This window comes from Somniosus microcephalus, chromosome 13, assembly GCF_052327205.1.
Source record: "Somniosus microcephalus isolate GS21.2 chromosome 13, FLI_Smic_1.0, whole genome shotgun sequence".
Classification (NCBI taxonomy): Eukaryota; Metazoa; Chordata; class Chondrichthyes; order Squaliformes; family Somniosidae; genus Somniosus; species Somniosus microcephalus.
Window position 1 is genome coordinate 35,931,351 of NC_140999.1, and position 13,473 is coordinate 35,944,823.

The following is a 13,473-nucleotide window of genomic DNA, read 5'->3' on the forward strand; positions in this document are numbered from 1 at the left end:
GGGAATTAAATAACAATTTATTTGTGTTTTAAATTGTGTTTAGCAAATGCGCACGTGGAGGGCGGGGCAGTTGGCTCCTCGTTCGAGACCAGGCCTGCGTCCGACACGAGGGGCCACTTAGTTAACCGGCAGCCGAGCCCTGCCTCCTATTCACATCTACCGTCCTTCTTGCATGGGCCTACCGAGCGACTCCTACTCCCTTCCTCCTCTTTTGCTGCTCTCTATTTATTTAATCTCCTCTTACTCGGTGAAAGATGAGTTTAAAAAAAGAGGCCGCCAGTTGCGCGGCCGCCTTGACGACGGCACGCATTCGCACGGCCCCCGTTACCCCGGCAACGGGGCACGCCGGCGGTCTTGAAACCACGCATGCGCACGGCCCGCCACCCCGTGACGCCAGCACGCATGAGTTTTTAAAAAATGAGGAGGCCGCCAGTTGCGCAGCCGCCTTGACGCCGGCACGCATGTGCACGGCCCCCGTGACGCCAGCACACAGCCTCGGGAGATCGCGGGGGGGGCGAGCCTCGGGAAATCGCGGGGGGGGGGGGCGGGGGAGAGCCTCGGGAAATCGCGGGGGGGGGGGGCGGGGGAGAGCCTTGGGAAATCGCGGGGGGGGGGGAGAGCCTCGGGAAATCGCGGGGGGGGGGCAGGGAGAGCCTCGGGAAATCGCGGGGGGGGGCAGAGAGCTTCTCTGTTCCCCCCCCAGTCTCTCTCTGTTCCCCCCGTCTCTCTCTGTTACCCCCCTCCCCCCAGTCTCTCTCTGTTACCCCCCCCAGTCTCTCTCTGTTCCCCCCCAGTCTCTCTGTTCCCCCCCCAGTCTCTCTCTGTTCCCCCCCCAGTCTCTCTCTGATCCCCCCCCCCCAGTCTCTCTCTGCCGCCCCCCCACCCCCCCAGTCGCTCTCTCTCTCTCTTCCAACAACAACATGCCCTCGAAAAAGCCTCGGCAACGCCGGGCTCACCCCAGCTAGTATATATATATTCTGGCTGATATTTATCTCTCAATCAATAGCACTAAAACAGATTATCTAGTCATTATGACATTGCTGTTTGTGGGAGCTTGCTGTGCCCAAATTGGCTGACATGTTTCTTACAACAGTGACTACAATTCAAAAGTACTTCATTGGCTGTAAAGTGCTTTGGAACGTCCTGGGGTCGTGAAAGGTGCGATATAAACGCAAATCTTTCTTTTCTTTTCTATCTATATTTATATTCCAGGCAAATTGCAGGGATGCCCAAACTCTTTCTTGGGATGCTGCTGCCATCCCGTTCATGTCACAGTAGCGTGCAAACATTCACAGAAAACGCACATTTCAACAAAAGGGGGGGATGACAGAAATGCAAATTACAACTTCTGGCTGATTAGAATAGATTTCAAAACTCTCCAATATTCATCAGCAGCCGGTAGCTTAAACATTCACTGTTCCAGACACACTCACATCCACACAAAAATCAGGATTTATTGTACAGGGCTTTCATTGTGTCTGCACCTTTAAGGTTGCTGTTGCATTTAAGGTTCTATGGCCTAGAAATTCAGTGGGCGTGCGCCCAGTTACCGCCCAAAGAGGGCTTCTGTGCCACTTGAGGAGTTTGCGCTGATATTCAGCGCTGCGGTAATGGCGGCGGTAGCCGGTAGCGCTGCGCCGACACCAATGACGTCATCGGTGTGCGCAGTGCCCCGGTTCCGCCCCGCTACCGGCCCGACCCCCATATTTAGTTGCGGCCAGCCTCTTCCGCAGCGGCCGCAAACAACGATGTGAAGACGGGGCCGTCCTGCAGCCTTAGTGGGCGAGTTAAGGCGGAGGTGCGGCCGGCCGCTTTTTCGGCGGCCACCTGCCCGCACCTCCTTCCCCGGCTTCCTCCACCCCCCCCCCCGCATTGCTGGCTGTTTTCCGGGAGCCCGGCACTTCTCCGTGGTGCCGGGCTCATTTGCCGGCACTATCAAGCGGCGATCTCCCCGTTGCAGGCACCTCCCCCTTAAGAGGAGGAAGGCCTGCAGTACCGCAGCCTGCCGCTCCGCAGCGGGTGGCGCTGCGGCACCTAGCGCGCCGAAATTCAGTTTCAGCGCCCCAAGCGGGGGCGGGCACACCCTGGAATAGCGGCCGGTTTCGACTTGGGGCGCAGAAACTGAATTTCTGACAGGCGCAACTGGCTCCGCGCGCAGCGCTAACTTCTGGGCGCTAGCCAGCTGGCGGGCCCAAAGTGAATTTCTAGCCCTATAAGTGCCCAGAATTCCTCTTCCCTTCCAGCTTGTGCCCACCACTATGTCCCCACATGCACCTACATGCGCCTAGTCCACCTCTGCTTTATTTAAATTATTACATTTGAAAGAAATCATTGGGGTAAACAGTTGCCAAGACCACTCAGGTAATAACAATAGGATTGATTACTGGACAAGATATCAATTGCTTATATATCTATCCATGGCCTTTGCAATTGGCCCATCAGGTGATCCTGTGAGCAAAGCTCTTAGAGTTTGCTGATCTCATGAAAAGGTGTGGATTGCTTGGCTGGTAGGCAGTCTCTGTGCTTGACAAACCTATTTGTGACTGACAGCTTTACTTTATTGTGAAAGATATCTTTTTGATCTTCCTTTGTCACAGAGCAGACTTCAAAGTGAAGAAACAGGTGCAGCAGTGGTCAGCAGCAGTGATATTATAGTATTTTTCTGCTTCACCAGGTGATATTTTTTAACCTTGAGCTGAGCAGAATGCACTGTGAGCATCCAGTCTCACATAAAACGTCTCAATCCTGGTCCAATAGTGTTCATTCCAAAACCCACGAGAGCTTCAAGATGTTTATGATTTTGAAACAAGAACTGTAAAATAAGTAAAGCGTTGTAATATAGTGAAACCTACAATTCCACGGGGTACACTGAAACTCAACAATGCCCTCTAGTGCAGACCCAGCTGGAATTTACAGATAAAGTAGGAGGACACCTACCAAGCGTGGGGCAGGTGGGTGCAACTGCCATTTTGGGCATATCTCTGGTACCAGCCTGTCCCATGCCAACAGAAACTCAGCCTCTGCCCAACCCAGTACTGGTCTGATGAGCACCCCCAATCAATTAAAAACAAACATTCGTACTTCTTCGGGGATCCAGGCCACTTGTCATGGGGTGCACACACATCCTTGTGGAGGCTGGTGTGCCTCCACTCACTTGATGTACCAGCCAACACACAAAGACCAGACCTGATTGTGGACCAGGAGAGGGAACTTCTGCCATAGAGAGTCCCTGCCTTTGGCCCATCATTTGTCTTGAAAAGGGCAGACGGAAGTTCCATCACTTACAAGGTATTGAGGAAACTCCCAGAAATGGTAGATAGCTGTTTCCCTCGGGATTCTGGCAGACTCCTGCCAGATTTAAGATGAGAGGTCAGTGGAAGCCCATATATTTTAGCCCTTTAATATTCCGCACCTTAGTTACCATTCAGAGTTAATTTTCTAGCCCTCTTGAAGATTAAATCATACCCAGAACATCCAGATCAATACAAGAATGTGATGAATAAGTTTCACATTGGAGAGATATGCCCACAACTAACAATCAGAACATTTCCTTGCATCCTTCCAGAAGCCTCAGGATGCTTCCTCTAAAGTGTCACAGTAACTCTCGCTGTGTAACTGTAACAGAAAGTAAGAAACAAGGTGAGCAGTGGTAGCTTATTCCTGTGCTAGGGTCTGCCCATGTCTCAGTGCTTTTGAAATTTGATATTAGTCTAAATGCCATTTGAAATGAATTGAGTGCTATAAACAATCTTATAGAAGATAGGATAAATCTGAGAAAGCTGGAAAACGCAGATTGTTTGTAGGAACTACATATTTAATTGCAGCAAGATGCACACCCAAAATCAGTGTAATGGAGAAACAGAGGAGACTTTACTCAGAAGTGAGTCAGTGATATGAAGTGCAATGTCTTGTTTGGACTAAGTACAAGTTTTTGATCTTATGCCACATATCATTTAGAGATTAGAAATACATCACAGATATTGTACATTTTACATCATCTGACAATGAGAACATTTGAAGATTAGGAAACGTTATTTTTCAGAATGTCTGAAGATTTTCCACCTCTTCTGCATACTGACGCTATGAGTGTGTGCCCGCTTCACTGTGTCTAATTGATGCTGTGCCCCTGGAGCTACTCAAAGGATCTACTTTAACATTATTATCAGGGCTGTCCTAAGATTATTCAGCCCGCTGTAGATTCAGTGTCTGCGTAACCCTGCCCGATTAATGAATCAGGGTATGTTTGTTACAATAACTAGTTAATAATATTTTGTTTAGTTTTTATTTTACTCCTCTGGCCTCATGATCGCAAAGCACGATAAATGGGACAGAACAACGTTGTGAAAGGGGAGATATCGCAGACTTCCTGCTTTCAGGTCCGATCAGCTGAAATGTCTTGGAAAAGTGACAGGATTATGTAGGGGATATTGAAATACAGAGACTCGTGGCAGGCATTTCTGCAGAGTTGCTCCCACTTTGCCGCACTTTCGGCGTAGTTATGGTGGAACCCTCCCTTCCCACATGAAAAAGGCAGGAGTTTCATATTAATATGCGGGAGCGCTGGGCTGAGGCCTTCTGTGTCCCTTTCCTCCTCTTACGCTGTGTCAAAAAGGCAGAAATGAATGCTCATTGTAACTGGATATTCAGGTTGCCTCTGGGTTTCAATGGAAATAAAAATTGAGAGAGATGTAAAATGGATGCCGATTCGCCATCGCACAAAGTCAAAATCTACCCCTAACACTCAAATGGATTTAGCACCATTCTTAAACTTTTAGGCATGACGTGCAATGGATGAAGAAAATCAGCCCCTTGTTAGATGTCTGCCAAGACATTAAAATTTTGCAAAACTTGACCAGTTTAGCACAAGAGTATGTCACAATATTATCATAGAAAACTCAGAACAGTCAGAGACTATTCAGCTCATTGTGCTTGTTGCAGTGCTAGCTCCGTATCAGAGCTATCTACTGTCATCCCATTTCCCTGCCCTTTCTCTGTCCCTTTGATATTTTTCTTCAAGTATTTCTAATGAAAATTAATTATTTTCTGACAAGGGGAGAAGATTCCCTCTGTGTACTTGGTGTAGAAAAATCAGAAACATACGTACGATTTCAGGGCGCCCAGCACACAAAGGAAATCTTCTCCCAACTAGAAAAGTGCTACCGAGGCAACTACCTGGTTTAAAAGACTACCATTTCCAGTTAAAGACAACTCCACACACATGCATGTACAAAGACACACACATGCAGAGACCTGTACACATGAATATGCATAAATACTGTCACGCATGTGGACACACACACACACAAATTTGCACATTCAAACTGATGGATACCCACAAACCACAGCATACACATTTACGTGCACCTGCACAGAAATGCATACAAACACACATTCGTACATGAACATTCACACATTATGTACACACAGACATGGACATCCATTAGTACATGAATGCACTCATACGTGCACACACATGGATGATACACACGTGGAGATACACATGCATACAGGTCTGCCCCTATTTTGCGAGATTCTTGCTGAAGTAATTAGACTGTTTTAGACATTCCTTTGCTGACTAGTTTGATTAGAAATGCACAGACACACAATTTACATGGTTGTATATGTTTATCTCTTCAGTACGGAGCCTGCCTTAGTCTCAGGGTCACATCATGGTCTCACTATCCAAATGCTTCTGGTTTTCGTGCTCCTGGCAGATAAGCTGATAAGGTTTCTCCTTTTCTTCAATGACAGAATTTCCAACTTCTGTATCCTGTGTGTGCAGTTCATGCCTTGACAGGTGCTCCACAATGCCCGCTCCCAATGAGTCGCCAAGCACATTGGTGGTAGTTCGCAGACGATCCCTGAAAAATGAAAGCATCATTAACTTCCCCAGTTTCAGGGCAAACCTAATTACCTCTGTGACATTGGGGAGACCAAATGCAGATTGGGTGACCGCTTTGCGGAACACCTCCGTTCAGTCCGTAAGGGTGACCCCGAGCATCTGGTCACCTGTCATTTTAATTCACTGCTCCATTCCCACTCAGACCTCACCATCTGCGGCCTCTTGCATTGTTCAACGGAAGCTCAGCGTAAGCTTGAGGAACAGCACCTCATCTTCCGATTAGGCACTTTACAGCCTTCCGGACTCAATATCGAGTTCAACAATTTCAGATCATAACCTCGGCCCCTATTATATTTTCATATTTTTTATCCACACTTTTGGTTTGTGCCTTTTCCTTTTTTTTCTCTCTCCCACATGGCAGCTGTCTCTCACTCTGCCAGCGCATTTCACACTTCATCTCGAGCCATTGTTTGTTTCTTTACCTGTCCTATTACCATCTCGTCTCACCTTGAATATCTCTTAATGTCTCTTCTTTCATCCCCTCCCCCATTTCCCAGCCCCCAAACTGCCTTTTAATCGGTTTCATTTCCTGCCTTTTTGTCTCAGTTCTGAAGAAGGGTTTCGACCTGAAACGTTGACTCTATTTCTCTCTCCACGGATGTTGCCTGGCCTGCTGAGTTTTTCCAGCGTCTTCTGTTGTTATTAAGGTTGTATCTTTTCTTTGTGTGCTCGGCAGAGAGAATATCCAATATTCCCAGGAATACACTGTGGGTTAAATTCTAGTAATCCTGCAGTTTACATCAGAAGTGTAATCTTTCACCGAGGGCTTCAACTAAAGAGAATATTCTAGCCTTTTATTTCAACCATGACAACTGCCACTGGGGGGAAAAAAACCTTCATGACAAAAACAACAGGCTGGATTGAAGTTTTTTTAGCTTTGCATGTGGTGTCAGTCAAAGTGTAACAGGTTGAAAGGAAACTTTGTGGCATGTATATCCATCTACTTGGGGAATGCTTGGTAGCTTTAACGTGGCAGATTTTTCAGGTTGCAAAGCTATTTGACTGCTCCCAGGTCCTCTGAACATTGGACCCCCTTGTTAACCCTTTCTGCTCCCGCCTCCTGTGCAGACCCGATGGCTCTCCTGCAGGGAGAGTATCCTTCATTACCAAACAGGGAAACTCTCCTTTGCCGCAGTTTGTGAATGAGAAGCTCCATAATTGTATCACAGAATGGTGGGGTTCTTTGCAGGTGCTGCGCGATTTCCTGCAGCTGTTCTCATTACTGCCGATAAAAATATCATCTCTCCCTTGAACTGCAGCTTCAGCCCTTTAAGAGGATATACCACATGCCCTTCGACAAATTGCGAGCGGGAGGCTCAATCCAGTCTGGCAGCTTGCTCTCCATATTTAATTAGATCGACCCTGAAAGATTCCAGTAGTTCATATTTATTTTGGATGAAACATAGAAACACAGAAGATAGGAGCAGGAGTAGGCCATCTGGCCCCTCGAGCCTGCTCTGCCATTCAATGAGATCATGGCTGATCATCCAAACTCAGTACCCTGTCCCTGCCTTCTCCCCATATCCCTTGATCCCTTTAGCCTTAAGAAATATATCTAACTCCTTCTTGAATATATTTAATGAATTGGCCTCTGTGGTAGAGAATTCCACAGGTTCACCACTCTCTGGGTGAAGAAATTCCTCCTCATCTCTGTCCTAAATGGCTTACCCCTTATCCTTAGAGGCTTACCCCTTATCTTTAGAACTAAGCTTACAGCCAGTCAGTCCCATAGTTCTAACTCCAGTGCCAGAAAATCTACCCTCTAATGACATTCAATAAGGCACAAAATTCCAGCATTTGATTTGCAATATAAGAAGTGTTATGAAAACACCTCCGTACAGTCCGCAAGGGGGACACCGAGCTTCCGGTCGCCTGTCACTTTAATTCACCGCTCCATTCCCACTCAGACCCCACCGTCCTCAGCCTCTTGCACTGTTCCACGGATGCTCAGCGTAATCTCGAGGAACAGCACCTCATCTTTCGATTAGGCACTTTACAGCCCTCCGGACTCAACATAGAGTTCAACAATTTCAGATCATAACCTCGGCCCCTATCATATATATATATATATATATATTTAAAAAAAAATTTTTTTATCCACACTTTTTGTCTGTGTCTTTTTTTCTTCTCCCCCACATGGCAGCTGTCTTTCATTCTGCCAGCACAATTTACACTTCATCTAGAGCCATCCTTTGTTTCTTAACCTGTTTCATTACCATCTCCTTTTTGCCTTGAATATCTCTTAATGTCTCTTAATCTCTCCCGCCTTCCACCCTATCACAGACCTTCCCTTTTGTTCTTTCATCCCCTCTCCCCTTTCCCAGCCTGTTCACTTGCTTAAAAATCTGTTCCATTTCCTGCTTTTTTCCAGTTCTGATGAAAGGTCATCGACCTGAAACATTAACTCTGTTTCTCTCTCCACAGATGCTGCCTGACCTGCTGAGTATTTCCAGCATTTTCTGTTTTATTTCAGATTTCCAGCATCTGCAGTATTTTCTTTTTATGTTATGAAAACACCTTCTGGGTACAATCATATCATCAAATATCAGATGGGCATCATTGAAATATTCCATTCCCTGATTGAGGTACCTGGAGCTTAGCAGTCTAGCCCAAATGTATTACTCTATATTGCATTCCAAGCAAATCACCTGCTACTTTTGACCCAAGCAGCTATGTTCAGCTAGGTTAACAAAATCTTCTCTAATATTAAGTAATCTTCAAGCTGCTTAATCAGTATAGAATAGTCCTTCACTAAATCTTCCTAATGAATAATTAAGTACACGTTAGTACAAACACTGTAATGTTAAAAGGCAAGAACAATACTGAGCCTGCATACAGGAACCAATCCACTGCGATGATCAGGGTGATGTCCTCCGTGGGAAGTCCAACTGATGTCAAAACTATCACCATGGTAACAAGACCAGCCTGTGGTATTCCTGCAGCTCCAATGCTGGCTGCTGTCGCAGTGATACTATATTGTGAAAAAGAAAGCAGAGACTGTTAACATAGTCAAGTAGAGCAAAAATTCAAATTCCACACAATTGAAATTATGGCAATTTTTACTAGAAGAACAGTAGTAGGCCATTCAGCCCCTCAAGCCTATTTTGCCATTCAATTAGATCTTGGCTGATCTGTACCTTAACTCCATTTACCTGCCTTTGCTCCATATCCTTTGATAGCCTTACCTGACAAAAATCTATCGCTCTCAGTCTTGAAAATGTCAAGTGACCCAGCATCCATTGCCTTTTGGGGGAGTGAGATCCATGTTTTGCTCTACTCGTAGAGGGTGAAAGAGCTTAAGAATACTAAAAATTATTCTTACTGATTCTTATTGCAGCTCCTGCATCTTAGATCCAATATACTAGGGTTCCTGCACCAGTGCCAGAAGAGCAGCACTGTGATGCTTCTGGCCACCTGTGGCCATTGACATAGACCACGTCCTGGGAACTGGGTCAATTAAGTCATCAGGGCAGCGCCTGTGCACTTATAGCTGCAACAGAGGTGAATGCCCTGATTGCCGGCTGGAAAAATCAGAGCACTACTCTGTTTATAGAATCATAGAATGATACAGCACAGAAGGAGGCCATCCGGCTCATCGTGCCTGTGCCGGCTGCTTGGTAGAGCTATCCAATCAGTCCCACTCCCCTGTTCTTTCCCCATAGCCCTGTAAATTTTTTCCCATCAAGTATTTATCCAATACTCTTTTGAATGTTACTATTTAATCTGCTTCCACCACCCTTTCAGGCAGTGCATTCCAGATCACAACAACTCGTTGTGTAAAAAAATGTTTCCTCATGTCACCTCTGGTTCTTTTGTCAATCACCTTAAATCTATGGCCTAGAAATTCACTATAGAACCATTAGGGGCGCCAGTCTCGCCAGGGCACTAAAAGTAGCGCCCCGGAAGCATTCGCGGCCGCCCGCCGGAAATTCAGTTGGAGCGCCCCAGAGGGAAGCGCGGCACTACTAGAGGCGCCCCGCATCCCTCTTGGGGCGCTGCAACTGAATATCGTAGCGCAACGTGCCGCAGCGCCACACGCTGCGGCACGTCGCGCTGCGGTACTGCAGGCCTTCCTCCCCTACTTAAAGGGGAGGGGCCCTGTTCCGCGCAATCTGGGGCCCAGCTGGGCCCCCGAGGATCGCGAGTGCCGGCAAAAGAGCCCGGCACCGAGGAGAAGTGCCGGGCTCTTGGAACGCAGCCGGCACTCCGCAGGGGGGGGGGGGGGGGGGGGAGGGGATCAGGAGGCCGGGGACGGCAGCGCGGAGAGGTGCTGGCAGGTGGCCAGCAACAAAAATGGCCGCCCCGCACCTCTCCTTTAATTTGCGCCTCTACCGCCGCAGGAAGGCCCCCCTGAACCGGTCGCACATAGCGTCCGGCGGTAAATCAGGGGGCGCTTCCTAATATCGCGGCCGGGGCCTCAGCGGGGTGCTGCGCACACCGATGACGTCATCGGTAGCGGCACACTGCTAACGACTAGCACCACCATTAGCGTCCCGCTGAATTTAGCGGGAGGCGTGGCCAGTGGCTTCCGACCCACTTAGCGCCCTCTTAAGGCGCTAACGGGTAGTGCAGCCCACTGAATTTCTAGGCCTATGTCTTTTGGTAACGACCCATCTACCACTGGAAACGACCTCTCCTTATTTATTCTATCAAAGTACTCCCCCTCCCCTCTCCCTCCAATGGAAGGAACAAGAGGCCTTTGAAGGGCCGAAGATTTAAGAATATTTAAATACGTCTTCTCCCTGCAGGGACAAAAGGGGTAGAGAGGATCGGTTACCTTTCCCTTAGGCACACTTGTTGTCTAGGGAAAGCATAATAGCTGAATTCCTGGGCTAGCCTGTGAACTCCCTCAGACATGCCCACAAAGCATGGGGTGGGCAAAAGATTCATCCGCTTTTCCCCCTCTTCCCCCAAACTGAAATTTAGGCCAGATTTTACACGGGGCGAAAACCTGGTTTCTCCCTATCCCACCCTACTGGAATTTCAGGCCTGTTAAGGCCACTTAATGATATCTGCCCACCATCCGCAAACACAGATAAAGAGAAGCTTGCATACAGGAGAGGGGATTTTTCACATGTAATCAGTGTGGGCCTTTGGTGCTTGTGAATCACAATTAATAACTGTAAAATGAATGAATGGTCTGATAGAATCCACTCTGCACACTACTTGTAAGTACTTCCTCCCAAACTAAAATGTATGTAAGGCAACATTACTCCTATCCTCTGGCCACGAGGACTGGACGAGGGCTCTTTGGGCAGAGTTATGCTCCAAGCTATAAATCCACTGAACCAACAGAAACCTCCTGTGAGATAAGAGAAGGCATTAGCATCTAGAGACTCAGGTGTCCCATCTGACCCAGTACATCAATGTCATAGTGGATAAGACTGCTTATATCTCTCCCTATGACAACCCTAACAGAAGAGGTACAAACACAGTCAACCAAGCACACACTGAGAAGGATTACACTGGCCTCAGAGGGTCAAAACACTGAAATACTGAATAAAATTGGACATATCCCATAATAGTGTTTGTAAATACATATTGTGTGTGCTCATTACATATTGTGTGGACACTATACCCAAATTATACTTATAGAAATAATTGCTGCATTTACATGCTTATTAATAAATAAAGGGAGAAGCAATTAGGCAGTTTGTCCAAAGTCATATTACCCTAGTAATGGTGGGTTAACTGAGTTGAATAGCTTTGCAAGAATGGAAGAGTCAGAGATGGACTATGTGAAGGTGAGAGATGAGCAGAAATTAGAAGCATGGTTAATGAAATTCTCCAGATTGGGGCAAGAACAGGAAGTGGCACCAACACAGACATCAATATAACAGAGGAGGTTGTCAGGGAGCAGGCCAGAGTCAAATTGGAGCAGTGTTCCAGATAGCCTACAAAAAACCAGGCATAACTGGGCCCATGCAGGTTCCCACAGCAAAGCATTTTATCTAGAGGACATGAGTGGAGTTAAGAGAAGTTGTTCAAGGTAAGAATAAGATCAGCCAAGCTGAGGAAGGTGGTGGTAGATGGGGACTGGTTGGGTCACTGTTCAAGTTTGAAGCAGAGGGTCTGGTGAGGGATGGAGATGTAACGGAAATGAGATAAAAGTCTGGAGAATCTGAAAGTGTTAAAATAACGCAGGGCATCAGAGACATCTTGGACATATGTGGCATTGTCAATGATCTATAAAGGTTAGAATAATTTTTTTTCTACGTATAGCCAAGAATCTCTTGAGATGTATCCCATGTCGGCAACAGCTTCACACTAATATCTAAGATTTCTTAGTTCATCTATTTGGTTCAGATCCCTTTGAATGGTGTCAACTCTTCTATAATTGTCACATGGCCATGTAATTTGGTGTCTTCAGTAAATTATATAATTAGGCAAGAAGTAACTTCCTCTATATTGTTTCTGAACAGCTTTATTATGTTTATTACATTTACTAAATTTACTGGAAATTTCTTAATCACATATAGTATACAGATCAGTGTAAAAAATGAATGAATTAAGTGCTAGTTGTAAAGGTCAGCAAACTGCAAAGCTGAATCTAAATTGAACAACTTGAGATTTGGACTAACTTTGATTTCAGTTCAACTCCCCTCTAGTACTCTACCTGATAGTGATGATTTGTCCAAAGTTTAGATCATAGTTGTTGACCTGTGCGATAAAGATGGCAGCCAGAGCCTCGTAGAGTGCTGTGCCATCCATGTTAATAGTAGCTCCAACAGGAAGGACAAAGCGAGTAACACGTTTGTCTACACCATTATTTTCTTCCAGACACTTAAAGGTGATTGGGAGAGTTGCTGAGCTGCAACAATAAATAGATTAAACTATTTAATCCATTAGCAAGAGATACAGAGGAAGAGAAAGAGAGGGACATATGGAAAGATATACAGAGGGGATACAAGAGATGCAGACAGAGAAAGAGAGAAGCAAACAGTGTTTGTCCAGCTGATGCAATGTCAATGTGAACAGATTATATTGACATCACATTATTCAGGGTGGACTGTCTTACCTGGATGAAGTGCCAAGTGCAGTGATCAATGCCTGCAATATTCCACCAATAAAAAGCCAGGGATTCTTGTGCGTGACTATAAAATAAAGAAGTGGCAGGACAACGAGTGCATGGATTAGCAGCCCAATTATCACCGTCACAGTGTACATTCCCAGTTGTCCGCCCATCACACTAAGGTCTTTCATCTCCATGATTTTGCCTGCAATCAGGAAGAGGATACCTATAGGGGCATACCTGAAATAGAAGAAGACACAACGTTTCCTCAGGTTGGCAGTACCTCATCCCAACCAAGTTTTATAACTGGCTATGATTCTAAAGGTTTCAAACAGTAAAAAAGGGAGATTTTCACTGGCTTCCGATCCGGCCAACGCCAACTTCGGAAGGGCCTGCCACTGGACGACAGGGCTGCCTGCCTGAATTAGGTGGTAGGCCCTTATAATATGCAAATCAGGATCCTATGGCATACACAGGACCCAGACTGATATTTTAGGACAGTACTGTGATGGAGGTGCAGCGCAAGAGGCGTCCAGCAGGTAAGTTTTCATTTATTTTC

At 46.4% G+C, this 13,473-nt stretch overlaps 1 protein-coding gene across 3 annotated transcripts in view; it reads right to left on the reverse strand.

Annotated features, from left to right (window-relative positions):
• Positions 1-3,793: 3,793 nt before the first annotated feature.
• The window catches only part of slc1a6 (solute carrier family 1 member 6), a 142,186-nt gene continuing 132,506 nt past the window's right edge, over positions 3,794-13,473 (reverse strand). For all 3 annotated transcript variants that reach the window (XM_086004751.1, XM_086004753.1, XM_086004752.1), the window contains exons 8-11: positions 12,921-13,154; positions 12,519-12,713; positions 8,739-8,873; positions 3,794-5,861 (exon numbers count right to left, since the gene is read on the reverse strand). In XM_086004751.1, coding sequence (XP_085860877.1) covers positions 5,663-5,861; positions 8,739-8,873; positions 12,519-12,713; positions 12,921-13,154 — 763 coding nt within the window. In that variant the 3' untranslated portion in view covers positions 3,794-5,662. The remainder of the gene's footprint in view (positions 5,862-8,738; positions 8,874-12,518; positions 12,714-12,920; positions 13,155-13,473) is intronic.